Source organism: Schistocerca cancellata, chromosome 4 (assembly GCF_023864275.1).
Source record: "Schistocerca cancellata isolate TAMUIC-IGC-003103 chromosome 4, iqSchCanc2.1, whole genome shotgun sequence".
In the NCBI taxonomy this organism is placed as follows: Eukaryota; Metazoa; Arthropoda; class Insecta; order Orthoptera; family Acrididae; genus Schistocerca; species Schistocerca cancellata.
In genome coordinates, this window is record NC_064629.1 from 484,343,921 (window position 1) to 484,359,261 (window position 15,341).

Below are 15,341 nucleotides of genomic sequence, written 5' to 3' on the forward strand. Positions count from 1 at the left end.
GGAAAGTGGTTTGTACTTTTGTTAGTGACATTAAAAGATGGTAACGTATAGGACTGATTCTTTTATTTGCATCGTCTATATTGGATCAGTTCAGCTGGCTACTAAGTGGTGGAATAATAATTTAAGGTGTTGACAGAAAGTACCCAGTGAGTTTTTGGGGCTACATATTCAAAATAATTCATATTCTCTCTTTGATGTGGTTAATGAACTTGCAAATCAAAGTACAATGATCACAGGCCATTCTGATCTCCCTTTTCTTTGTACAGGTGTCTTCGTAAATTTATGTTATGCAGTCAAAAAACAAACTGGTAATCTTGTAAGTTGGCCACTATATTTTCTGATATGAGTCCTAACATCTACCATATAAATAAGTCCACCTCTCAATGATTGTCCCTTTACTATTACAGTTTATATTCTTAATTTTACTGTCCCAAGCAATAGTCTATTCTTAGCAGTCTATTTTCTTCCACAGTTGTGGTCATCCCTGTCTCTGCAGACAGCAGGAGCTTTGAAATATTGGATCAGAATACTTATTTGTTTCTCTTCCTTCTGTGTGTTCATCACTGTATACATGTTCACTCATTGTTACATTCCCAGGAGTCACTTGTACTCACAATTCTTCATTGTTACAAACGGGTTTTATGGTGAAAGGGGAATTGGGATATGGCGTAACTTTCATTTAGATTCTGAAGTGATTCAGATTATTTTTGTGAGACAAATAGCGGTCTGGAGTGTAATCCATTGTTGTCTGCAGCAAATCACCCAGACTGATGTGACAGAACTATTAATAGTACATTGTAATGTCCAGTCCTTGGCCATCTGTTACAAAGAACTGAGCCTTACTTTCCATCAACTAATCTTTCTCACAAATCTCTTGTCTGAAATATTACTCTGCATCTGTTCATCTTATGAGCCATACATTTCTTATAGCTGTTAGAAAAGATAAACCGGATGGGGGACATCAGCACTTATTCAGAATTTCTTGCAAAAGTTTCCAAAATAAAATTTACTAGTGACTAGAAGGACTAGAGCTATGAGATTTTCAGTGGGAATGGTGATGAAGGGTCTCAGCTAATGAATGGGATTTGTATCAGTCACATACAGCAGTGAAAGAGTGAAGATAATGTTTGGTGCATAGTGTGTTTTGGTGATGCATCAAGATTCAAGATGCAAAAGTTAATTGAGCAGCAATATGCAATTTAATTTGGCATTAAACAAAAAAATTTTTATTGTGTTGTATTTTATTGATCCAGGCAATCATAGTATTGTACAGTTGTTCAAATGATATTGGACAGGTCAAGAAAGCATATTTACAAGTAATTTTTACAAATTGATTTTTACATTATTTTGTAGTTAGGAAATTATCTATTTTAAACAAAACAGTCAATACAAATCATAGAACTGTATGGTTGTACATACAATATTGGACACATCAAGAGAACATATTTGCAAGTAATTTTTAATAAATTGATTTTAGATTATTTTGTAATGAGGAAATTATCTATCTTTAACAAAACAGTAAATACAAATGTTGTATAGTAAAATACAAACAGCCAATACAAATGTAATAGTAAAATAATCCAGTATATTTCATAGACATGCACAGTATATAATAATCCAGTATATTTCATGGACATGCACAGTATATAATTTTCAGATCTAATTGAACATTTATTATAAAACTGTTTACAATTTTAACTTCTTTCAAAAAAATTATCAACTGCATAAAAGCATTGGTCCAAGAGATTTTTTTTAAATTTATGTGTGAAGGCTCTTGGGTTCTTTGTTGCTTTGATTTCATTTGGTAAATTATTATTCATTTGTATCCCAACATTTAAAACACTTTTTTGTTAGCTGGCAGTTCTGGACTGAGTCACATATAGGTCAGATTGCTGCCTTGTTGCACAGTTATGAATATCTCCATTGAATTTTAATGTGTAGTCATTGTTTAACAGGTATGACTTGAAAAATGAGACGATATTATAAATGTAAGCAGAGGGCAGTGTCATAATGCCATTTGTTTTGAAATGTTGTCTGCGTGATTCGTTATGTCTTAGGTTACATATTATGCGTATTGCCTTTTTTTGCATTTTGAAAATATATCTACCCAGGTGAGTTCCCCCAAAATATGATAAGCATAATATACATGTATGAGAACAGATTTTGTGACTGATTTTTTGAGTATCCTTAACATGTAACACACAGTTAATAGCTTTTTTGAGATATTATTTGTGTGTGTCTCCCACTTAAGATTTTCTTCAAGCCATATGCCAAGAAACTTGGCAAAGTCCACACGCATAAGCTCTTGGTTATTTAGAACCACATTGGGCATTTCTTGTTTTGGGGGTGAGAGTCTGAAGTTGATGTACGTTGTTTTCTGTATATTTATAATCAGTTTGTTCTCGTTGAACCATTTGCTGAGTGACTATATAAGCGGTTTAATTTTTTGGTTGTGGTCCTCTGTATCAGTACCTGTTATTAGTATACTCATGTCACTGGCAAATAGTGTGGTATGTCCTGTAGCAAGCTTTGTGCTTATGTAATCAGTGTAAAGCAGAAACAGTATGGGTCCCAGGATTGAGCCTTGTGGCACACCATATCTAATAGGCATTGTGTCAGAGGAGTGGACAGTACATTGATGGGTGGTTGTATTCCTTTTTTTCCAAATTAATTTCAACTCTTTGTAGTCTGTTTGACAGGTAAGATTCTAACCATTTGTTTGCAATTCCTCTTATACCTTTATTTGCTAGCTTCTTAAGGAGTATGGTATGGTAATTAGGCTCTGAGAGGGTGGACCTGGATCAAGAAGCTTCCAGTCAAGAATTCATGAGTGGCACAAGATGTTCTGGCAGGACCAAGAAAACATAAACGACAATGAATGCCTAAAGCATCTCAAATGCATGAACATGTGGATAAATTGCAGAAAGTTTTGAATAGGGATCAATGCCAGAGCATAAGAATGATAGCAGAAGATTTCGATGTTCCAAAATTGAATGTTTATTACATTTTGAGAAACAAATTAGGGATAAGAAAAGTTAATGCATAGAAAGCCCCAAAAGTGCTGATAGATGAACAGAAGGAAATCTGTGTGCTGAAGTGTCATGAGCCATTGGAATGCTATGGAAGTAACACTGATTTTTTGGACAGAGTAATGACAGGCACCAAGATATAGATTTTTGAGTACAATCCTGAATCAAAAAGACTAAGCCAGCTTAAATACCATTCAGTGGGAAAGAAGTACAATCAAACCTAGCCCTAAGAAAGAAATAGATGGCCACCATGTGATTCTCTACCAATCAGGCTTGGCTGAATACTTATGAACATTCAACTTATATGATGTATGTAAGTCAAGTTTCTGTAAACACCAAAGCATGAACATGGTATTTTTTTCTTTTTTTGAGTGGGGAGGGGAGGGGGTGGGGGGGGGGGTGGGGAGGTGAATCAGTCTTCTGACTGGTTTGATGTGGCCCAACACAAGTTCCTCTCTTGTGCTAACCTCTTCATCTCACAGTAACACTTACACCATATATCCACAGTTATTTATTGGATCTATTCCCATCTCTTGTCTTTTCCTGCAGTTTTTACCCTCTAGATCTCATTCTAGCACAATGGAAGTTACTTTCTGATGTCTTAACAAATGTCCTATAATTCTGTTCCTTCTTCTTGTCAGTGTTTTCTATGTCTACATCTACATCACTGCTCTGAAATTAATAATTAAGTGCTTGGCAGAGGGCTCATCAAACCACCTTCAATCTTTCAAGCTATTCCTCTACTGTTCTACTCTCAAACAGCAAATCAGGAAAAAAATGCTTAAATCTTTCCATGGGAGCTCTGATGTCCCTTATTTTATTTTTGTAATCATTTCTCCCTATGTAAGTGGACACCACCAAAATATTTTCACATTTGGAGGAGAAAGTTTGTGACTGAAATTTTTTCAAATCATCATACTGCAATGAAAAACACCTTTGTTTTAATGACTCCTATCCCAACTCACATATCACATCAGTGACACCCTCTCTCCTATTTCATGATATTTCAAAATGAACTGCTCTTCTGTGAACTTTTTTGGTTTCCTCAATTAATGCTGTCTGATACATTTCCCATACTGCACAGCAATACTCCAGAAGATGATGGACAAGCCTAGTGTAGGTAGTATGTTCTTTTATTTGCTGGCTATGTGCAGAGCCTACTCATTCATTATTTTTCCATTCCACTTAATTCTCATCATTCTTCTATAGCACCACATCACAGATGCATCAATTCTCTTCCTTTCCAGTTTCCCCACAAACCATGATTCAGTGCCATGCACTGCTGTGCTCCAGACATACATTCTCAGAAATTTCTTCCTCAAATTAAGGCCTAAGTTTGATATTAGTAGACTTCTTCTGTCTCTGCTGATCTGCTTTTTACATCCTTGCTTAATCTGTCTTGTGTTATTTTGCTTCCAAAGTAGCAGAGTTCGAGTTTTGGTGTTAAGTTTATCAGTAATCTCAATTCTGCTACTTCTCATTACTTTTGTATTTTTTAAATTTATGGTTTATCAGTAATCTCAATTCTGCTACTTCTCATTACTTTTGATATTTTTAAATTTATCATTAATCTTTATTCTCTACTCATTTTACTGTTCATTCGAATAAAAAGGTCCTGTAGTACCTCTTCACTTCCACTGATCGCAATATCATAAGTGAATCTTCTCATTTGTTACAGTTCAACCTGAATTGTAAATCCATTCTTTTATTTTTGTCATTGCTTCTTAAGTGTATAGACTGAACATTAGGGACAAAAGATTGCATCCCTGTCCTACCTAAACTCTTTTTAATCTGAGCACTGATTTCTTGTGCTTCCATTCTTGGTGTTCACTTTGTTTCTTCTGTATGATGTGTATTACCTGGCTTTCCTTATAGCTTACTCCTATAATCCTCAGAATTTTGAACATCTTACACCATTTTACTCTGTCAAATGCTTTTTCCATGTTGACATGCCCTATGAAGTTGTCCTGATATTTCTTATGTTCTGCTTGCAATATAAGACACAGTGTCAGAATAGCCTCTCTGGTGCCTTTACCTTTCCTAAAACCATACTGATCATCATCTAGCAGATCCTCAATTTTAACAATATTATGAAAAGGGTAGACTGCTACTCACTGATCTTTATTGTGAGTAGCAATCTATCCTTTTCATAATATTTTTGATGTTCCAACCATGACTTCCCATTTTTAGATCCTCAGTTTTCTTTTCCATTCTCCTGTATATTATTTATGTCACCAATTTAGATGCATGAAGTGTTAAGCTGATTGAATGATAGTTCTCACTCCTATCTGCCCTTGGTATTTTCAGGATCATGTGGATGATATGTTCCAAAAGTGTGATAGTATGTGTCCAGTCTCATAGATTCTACACAACAACTTGAAGAGTCATTTGGTTGCTGCCTCCTTCAATGATTTTAGAAATCCAAAACAAATCTTGTCTATTCTTTCCATTGTATTTGATTACAAGTCTCCAAAGCTCTTTTAAACTGTGATTGTAGTACTAGATTCCCTATATTTACCATCTCAACTCCTATTCCACCCTCCATCATGTCATCAGACAACTGCTCTCCCTTGTAAGAGGCCTCCAATGTAATCTATCCACCTATCCACTCTCTCCTACATTTATAACTGTGGAATTATGATTGCATTCTCAATGTCAATGCCCTTGCTTTTAATTTCACTGATGGCTTTGATTTTTCCATGTGCTGAATTAGTTCTGCTGACAGCTATTTCTTTTTTGATTTCTTCACAATCTTCTTGCAGCCGTTTTCTCTGGCTTCCATGCATTTCCTATTTATTCCATTCCTAATTAAGCTATACTGCAGTATTCCTATCTTTCCTTGAATGTTTTTGTACCTCCTTTTGCCAATCAGTTGAAGTATTTCTTCTTTTATCCAAGGTTTCTTCACAGTTTTCTCCCTTGTACATATGTTTGTCCATCCAGCTTCTGTGATTATCATACAGAGTTGATAGTGAAGTTTTATCTTTGATAGACAACAGTCAATAGTTAAAATTTATCTTTGACAAGGATTATCTCTGCCAATCACACCCACTTTTCACAATATTTATGTTGCGCTCTGAAGCCCGATATCTGAATCGGCAATACTCAGCATATCCTTGAGACCCTCTGAAGATGTACAATGCAGTTCTGAACTTTAAGAAAAATATGAAACACTTCCTTTCATAAGCTTTATAATGTTCCCCTGAAATATTAACATGTTCATCAAGTTTTCTCCATCAAAAAGTAAAGCAAATGCTCCCATATTCTCTCATTAATGCTTGTTTCTCTTATAGTTTACTAGTCAGTCACACCTCTTTCTTCCTCCTTCTTCACTTATGTTCTGTCACATTCATCTTTCTCTCCCCATTCCATTTCATCTTTCAGTTCCATTGCTGCCAGTGCCCATAGTGTAAATCTAACTGCCTATAACTGGTCTTTCTTGTTCTGATTTTCATGAATGAACAAAAGCTGTGTATTTTTCTGCTACGCCTACTAATATTTCCACAGTTTAAGTCATAATTATTTCAAAGTGATGGATTTTGTATAAGATGTGAGTCCTCTTATGACACACATGACATAATGACTATCATATCCTGATGGCCATAATATTGCCAAGATAAATAAATACACAGCAAGTAACCAAAGTGCATTGTTTCCAAGGATGTTGGTAGATAGAGGGTAGTGTGTCATAAGTAACTGGGCCTGATAGGCAAAGACAAATTTCATTTTCCAATTTAGGACCCATAACTAAGCTACCAGCATCATGTACATTCTTGATTTGAAAAACTCTATTGGCCACTGTAATGGAAAAGTCTGATCTTTGTCAGTTGATATATTATTATCACAGAATGCAAGGAATATTTTGCTAAGGTATATGAGGTCATTCATCTAAAACTTACACTGTAAATATTGTGGAAGTGGAAAATGCTATTATGTGTGGCTTTCACAGAATGGAATTGTAGTCAGAGGCTCATATTGTTAGCCAATCAACAGATTGTAATAATATTTATAAAATGTATTTTTTGCACAAACATACACTATTTTAAATGGAACAATGCCTACTGACATTAAAAAAACTAAAAGTAGGGTAAATTATAATGTCAGTGATGTTTGTTGTGGGATTCTAGTGCTAGTCATTTATGAGATACTGTATTTCAAAAAGTTGCCACACCAACATTTGTATAATACCTGTGGTAGCACACACTAAAGAACAACACAAATGCATACACAAGTTATGTAGATTCTGACCACTAAAAAGACAACTCACCATCACAGGTTGCATCTCTGGCAGTGGCAATACACACTTCCAGTCTGCTATGGAATGACTGCTGCACATGTGCCAGTATTTCAGCAGAGATGTTTGAGCAGGCTGGAGTAATACATCATTGCATATCACAGGGTAGTTGATATGTCCTTGTAGACAGCATGTTTCAGCTTTCTCCACAGAAAAAAAGTCTACCAACATCAAATCCGGGGAATGGCCCAGCCAAGGTACTGTTCCTCTACATCCTCTGCAACAATTTAGAAACAATTCATGAAGAAATAGTGTAGTACTTCATGCACTATGTGCTGGACAACCATCATGTTGGTACCACAGGTTCCTCCCAGTCTGCAGAGGAACATCCGCTAGTATCCATGGAAGATGGTCTGTTAGGAGACTGCGATACTTGTGCATGTTCTGTGTTGCAGCTATGAAAAACAGGCCAATGAGCTAATGGTCAGTATCCCACACCACATGTTTGCACTCCATAGATGCTGACATTCCATCTGACAAAGCCAACGGTGATTGTCGACAGACCAGCAGTGCATGTTTCAGTTGTTTATCTGGCCATGATTGATAAATGTGACTTCATCATTATACTAGATACATGATACACATGGAGTATCCTGTCTTAATGCCGATGTACAGAAGTTAACATGATTCTCATAACCAGTTCCGTGCAGCTATTGATGGAGAGAAATGTGATAGAGATGGAACCTATGTCGATGGAGAATGCATAGTACACTTGCTTGACTAATGTCATTTCCTTATGCAACTGAAAGGGAGAAAACGTTCAAATCAACTGCAACAGCAGCAAGAACATTGATTTTCTCCTCTTCTGTCATCACTGGTTTCCTTCTAGTATATTGCCTAGATGCTACACTATCATATCATAAATAATTGCCGAGATGGTTGGCGTCTATTGGGATATCTTGCTCCATATGCCATACAAGACAAACTGCATTTCTCCTATGCTCTATATACACCATGAGCATGTTGGCTTTTTCTGCATTGATAAATCCCATCATCTATTCATGATCTACTGTTTTGTCTGACATACACTAACTGACTAGCAAATCACAATGCACTCAAGGAGCACAGAAGCACACCGTAAGCCAACAGAACAACATTGTACCTAGCAACTACACAGGTTGAATGGCATAAATAAATGTCAGTGTGGAAACTTTTCAAAATATGGTATCTCATAAACAACTCGCGCTAGAATCCTGATGCAAACACCACTGACATTCTAATTTATCCTACTTTCAATTTGTTTATGTCAATAGGCATTGTTTCATTTAAAAAAATTTATGTTCACATAAAAAATACACTTCCTATGTACTATTATAACCTGTTTATTGGCTAACAGTAAGATGCTGTGAAAACCGCACATGAATAGCATATTCCATTTCCACAATATCTGATGTGCAAGTTTTAGGTGATTCAGCTTGTATAAAAGTCTTCAGGCATGGTGTCATCACAGTAAATTTTGCTCTAGTGCAGGCCACCTGCAGAAGCTGCAACTCTGCTGCTCTGGTGCTGTTATGTCACTGCTACAGTCAATTTCCTCCACCAAATAACTGCATTGGTTTAGTAACAAATATCCTAACGTATAAAGAACTCGAGAAAGAGGGGGGAGAGGGTGCTAAACTGATATGATCATTTTGGACTAGATAAATAGGTAGCTTAAACTTTGATCATATGGGACTATTTTGGGACTAGATAAAAAGGTAGCTTATACTTTGATCAGATGGTAGTTTGGAACTAGAGATGGGCAAACTCTTTCATCCTTGGGAACTAGTTCACTGGTGATCACTCTTTTTTGGGAACTGTTCATTCTTACTCGTTCACCGTTCATTTGTGCTTGGTATATGGTTCTTATGAAAAATTGAAAATTAATAACATAGGTGATTGAAGAGGGAAGGCTTGCCCCCCCCCCCCCCCCCCCCCCTCCCCAGGGCACAGAGTTTTTATTCATAACAGAATTCTCACACGCTTGTAATTTTCATGATTCCACAAAACCTCTCAATCAGCCAACTGTAGCATTATGTGGCTGATCGCAGTGAAATAATACAAGGTGGCGCACGAAAAACTGGCCCCGAGTACAGACTGCTCACCAATTGCGCACAATTTGTTGACCTCTATGAGCAGAATAGGTAAACATGTAATAATCAGGCAGTGAATAAATAACAAATAAGCTAATGCAAACAACAACTTTGAAGCAATAGTCAATGATTGGTGGGCGACAATGAGCAGTCTAGTACTTGGGGCTGATTTTTCGTGCGCCACCCTGTACCACTGAAGCGATACTGTAGAATTTACCATATTCTCTTTATAAAATGTGATACCAGACATTCAATTATGGAGCACAGGCTTCATTCTATTGTAAGTCGGTTTGCCTTCCATACTAATGAACATGCTCTTTTACATTGTATCAAAAAAGATGGAAAATGGCTTCTCACATGTGCCGTGCCGACTTCTTTGCATGTGTAATAACAAAAGAATCTTGCCTTTTTACAAGTATTTCTTCTGCTTTTTATCAAAATAGTGAAGTAAGTTGATATACCATTTTGTTACCTGAAAAGGTGTATGTATTACATACTACGTAATTTTATGTTATTTACATAATTATAAAATACATTTTAATTACCGGTCATGGATGCTGAATAAAATACGAAAAGAACGAGAAGTTCAGAGTTCAAAAAAGATTTGAAGCAGATCTAGAATGGGTGTGCACAGTGAACAAAACAAATAACAACTCAACACTGAACTAACTATGAGCAGTCGGCAGTGGAACTGCGACAAGTGGCCACGCGAAGAAGGACGGGAACGGTACCAAGGCTGGAATGAGATAGACTGATGTGCTGTTGCGGGAAGCAAATCAACCATTTCCTGCTCCCCGGAACTATATGTAGAAAGCCACGACTGAGACCGAGACAGATGGGAAAGGGACTGAGGCTGGAACTAGACCAGCCAGTGTGCTGTTGCGGGAACGAGACCAACTATTTCCCATTCCTGGGAACTATGAGTAGAAATCTGCAACCAAAGTGAACTATGAAAGACTGTTCCTTAGAATTCGTTCTGCGCTCATTCCGTTCATCTTGATGAACCGTTCCTTTGGACCTGTTAGTTCGCGAATGACCCATCTCTATTTGGAACTAACAAAAGGAGTTACAAAAGCGGGGATGTTGGTAGCTGGTGAGCATCTCGAATAAAATTTGTTTCATGTCAGAGTCAAATATTCATCAAAAAGCAAACTACCATATTAATTCTTCAGAATTGACATACATTTCTTGAGGACTGTTTGGCAGTGGTAAAGGAAGTTTCTGTGAGAAAATTATGCAAAAAATGTATTGAAGTAGAAAGTTGGCCTCAGTAATTAATGAAAACACGAGAATCTCCTCAGTACCTGGTGTTGCAAGTACTTATGGATTTTATATGTCTCTCAAGCATATAGGAGAAGGTAACACAATTTAAGCCGTAATGTGAAATATAGAATTTTGGATGGGGAATCACTAAGATATTTGCATAGAAGTCACTGTCAAAAACGTTATGCAGAAATATTTAAGTTCTTTTACATCTTTAATCAATGTCCTTTTTTTTGCATTATAATGTTTATGCAATTTATTGTCTGTTACATAAGTATAATACAAATCATTATTAGTAATTACTAAATATTCAAATGTTTTATATTTATTTCATTTCATGTTTTGCAGGAGTGTTGTTCAGCATAGAAGTAACAACAGTCTACTTTGCAGTTCGAAATTATTGGCGTGGTTTCTTTGCTGCAGTATGTGGAGCTACTGTTTTCAGGCTTCTTGCTGTCTGGATGCAAAAAGAAGGTGAGCTTAATTACGTGTTGCAAGTAACAATATACTCAGTGATTTGACTAATAGATACTTGAGTTATAGGAAAAAAGCAAGAATCATTTTATAGTTGACTAGTTCTGTTTTTTCCATGCCACAAAACTTAATTTATTCTTGAAGTATCATACTTCAAGAAATTAACAGTATAACTAAACTGTTCCCCTGATCTGGGCCAAGTGGTCTTATGAGCTACAGTGTTGCTGCTAATTTTTGCAGTAGAGGTGTATCAGTGAATAGACTCTGACTGATGAAGGTTAACACTTCTTCAGCGTAAAAAGTTTTCTACATCTGAAAAAAAGTTAACATTAATTAGAACTAATGATATGTCATAGGTTTCAGGAGCTTTTCCCAAATTTAACTCACTATTACTACTAACTACTAAAGCTGCTGCTGCATCTTAACAGTCTCTGCTTCAAACATGATATAAGTGGTAAGTGGTAAACTACCGCTATGAAAAAAAGCTCACAATTTGAGAAAATCAGAAGCTATTTAATGACACAATGTCTTTCAGTTTTTCTATTAATGACATGAAAGGCAAATAACTTAGAACTTGGGATAAAAGTACAGCTAGTATGAAATAACTGTCTGAAAATTGTTTTCAGAGATCTTGGGAATTATTTACAGAGTTATAATAAACTGGGACATGAAGAACAAACTAGGGGCTGAACTGCAGAGTTTTGTATCACCAAAGAGAGGACAGCTCTTTTATAGCAATATATTTTGTGTATAATGATTGAGATATTCATCTGAATAAATTCAAGCATAAACAGAGCTAAGGCCATTCTCATGATTAATATCACATTATTAACAAACCACTGAATATAGTGTAGTATATATAGACAATATGTTGGAACTACTTTTATATAGTAATGTGTGCTTGACATGTACAATCACTACAGATCACTCTACATGCTTGAAACTAGAGTATGAACTGTATAATGGGTCAGTTAAAGATTAAGTGAATGAGGTGTCACATGAATCATAGTGATTTACAGGCTGAAATAATGTTTGGAATAGTATTAGGCATAGTAGGGACTCTTGAGAAATGTGCAGGCATATAATGAATGTACTGAACAATGTAGCTTACCTTTTGAACTAGTATTCTTTAAAAGATGAAACATTTACAATATGCATATTCTTGCTTGTAAACACCCCACCACACACATACACACACACACACACACACACACACACACACACACTAATACAGTGGACCAAATGGTGAATCAGTTACAAAAAACTCTAGTGACTGGAATTTTTGAATAATGTGAAACTGTATGAGAAAAATGTTTTTCACATTTTAGTGTTTCTTTTCAACTCTGCTTATTTGACTAACTCAGACCTGCATAATCACATGTAAGATATTCTGCCTCCACTAGTATTACCAAGCAACACAAGTATCTCCACTATACAGTCCATATCCGTTATGTGCCAAGAGATCTCTCCTGTATATCTTTGGTCCTAACAGAATATAAATTTACTTTCATATTGGCTCCATGTGTTACAAGTTTCATCAAAATACAAGGTACTTCTGAACCTTATAAACATAGTTTAGGCCCATAAACAGACATCATGGCCCATATGTGTAGATTGCATACCCTATCAAAATCTTAAAATAATATTATCCTGCTAATGCAAAATAAAAAAAAAAAAACATTCATGCATACTCCCACAAGGTTTTGATTTCCATTACTAGTTAGCAGGCACAGAGTCTTAAATAGGCTTTGACTCTGTAAAACTGTAAGTACTAGCTCAAAACCATGACTTGAGGCAGTCTCAGAAGCTACTAGGTGTATTTGTGGGGCAACTCCTGCATTACCAAATTTTTCATCTTGTGGCCCAGTCTTGATTCTGGGTTTGAAATAATGTGCCCTGTTTATTAATTATTAAAGCATTCTGTGGGTTATTTTATTTCTACAGCTACATATATGTGACTACTCTGCAATTAACACATAAATGCCAGCTTCAGACTATTTCTTACCATTCCTCTCTCGAATAGTGCATTGGAAAAATGAACATTTAAAGCTTTCCCCAAGAGCTCTGATTTATCTTAGTTTGTTATGCTGATCATTTCTTCCTCTGTAGGTTGGCATCAACAAAGTATTTTCACACTCAGAGGAGAAAGTTGGTGATTGAAATTATGTGAAAAATCTCACTGCACTGAAAAAATGCCTTTGTTTTAATGATTGCCACCTCAAATCACATATCATATCTGTGACACTCTCTCCCCTGTTTCACAATAATACAAAATAACCAGCCCTTCTTTGAACTTTTTCCATGTCCTCCATCAGTCCTATCTGCTAAGGATCCAATTCCACACATGTATACTCTAGCAGAGGACATACCCATGTGGTGAAAACAGTCTCTTTAGTATGTCTGTTGCATCTTCTAAGTATTCTGGCAATATAATACAGTCTTTGGTTTGCCATCCCCACAATGTTATCCATGTGATTGTTCGGATTTAAGTTGTTTGTAATCATAATTCCTAGTTATTTAGATGAAATGAAAGCCTTTAGATTTGTGTGATTTATTGTGTAACTGAAATGTAACAAATTCTATTTAGTATTTGTGTGGACAACTCACACTTTTTCTTATGTAGAGTCAATTGCCACTTGTCACACCATATAGATTTTGTGTCTAAGCAATTGGTTTAGATATTCTGGTGAGTATACTAGACAGTAAATGACAGTATCATCTGCAGATAACCTAAGAGGGCTCCACAGACTGTCTCCTAAAGTATTTATATAAATTAGGAACTGTGGAGGGCCTATAACACTTCCTGGAGAATGTCACATATCACTCATGTTTTACTTGGCAACTTTCCATTGATTGCTGTGAAATGTGACCTTTTGGACAGGAAATCACAAATCCATCTTCTTATCACTTTTGTATGTCAGAACATAGATAAATGAGTTAGTAAACATATAGTGTTTATACAAACAAAAACTGTTATGTCATGGAATTGAACTTACTTTGGTCTTGTTGGATTACATGGTGTACACTGAATGTATGTGTAATGTAGGACATGTCAAAAATAGAAAACTTTCATTGTCACATACTTCATAACAATTTTTCTTAAATTTTAACATTATTGATTATAAGTAACAATATATCCAAATTTAATGTGATAACTACTCTTCAATGTTGTAAAATTCCTTTCCCATCTAGTCTTTGAGGTTCTATGAAAAGTTAGTGCAATTTTTTGGGCAGAGTTCTTAGTAATTTTATACCTGAGTACTGGGGTCCTTTTTCAAGCATTGTCAGTCAGTGGAGCATGCTTCATATGTCATTCTTCCTCTGTGTGTTATGGGTGTGTACACTAGCAAGATGGCGCCTATAAGAAAGTGTAGTGATGCTTTTCTCTCGCTAAAAAGGCAAAAAATGAACAGTTCTTCGTGTAGAGAATGTAAAAAGCGTGTGATGAATGGTATTCTGTGTATCAAATGCAACTTCTGGTTACATGAAAAGTGTGTGAAAGTAAATCTAAAGTTCGTCAGCAATGATTTTCCGTGGACATGTCACGGTTGTTTACGTGACGAAACGGCCGATCTTGTAAGTGCAGTTGATACAAAAAACGAAATTATAAAGTTACTACGAAGTGACATTGAGGCATTAAAAACCGAACTTTCGACCATCAAGGAAGAAAACGATACATTATTACAAGAAAAGAAGTCCTGTGTGTGTAAAAGCCATCAAATGGAAAAGCAAGAAGATCGCGAAAATACGAGTGACCGATCGTACTTTAAAAACAACATTTCAAGTGTTCCCGTTGATGTCTCGGTAAAGTCAGTAAGCCAAAAACCGGAAGATATATATAAATGGGAGGTGGTGACGTACAGCAAAAGGAAAAACAAGGCGACGGATACACAACAAAAGGAAAATGACTTTTTAATAATTGGCGATTCGCTGCTGAAGAATATCGCTGTCCCCAATTGCAAGATTGATGTACGACCTGGAATTAGAACGCATCAACTCGGTAAACATTTTAAAAATATGGTAAATGCAAGACAAAATACTACAGAACCAGATTCTGAAACCAGACATAACTATAATGGGGTGTTTATACATGTTGGAACGAATTCGTTAAGGAGCAGCAGTGAGGAAGAAATGGCAAGCGAAACAAGAAACATGATTTGTTCTGCAAGAAATATGTATGCAGGATCTCATCTGATACTTAGCGGAATC

General features: G+C 36.0%; 1 protein-coding gene across 3 annotated transcripts in view; it reads left to right on the top strand.

The window, feature by feature from the left end:
• The window catches only part of LOC126183885 (chloride channel protein 2), a 523,840-nt gene that overhangs the window by 341,971 nt on the left and 166,528 nt on the right, over positions 1-15,341 (top strand). For all 3 annotated transcript variants that reach the window (XM_049926191.1, XM_049926193.1, XM_049926190.1), the window contains exon 6: positions 11,007-11,132. In XM_049926191.1, coding sequence (XP_049782148.1) covers positions 11,007-11,132 — 126 coding nt within the window. The remainder of the gene's footprint in view (positions 1-11,006; positions 11,133-15,341) is intronic.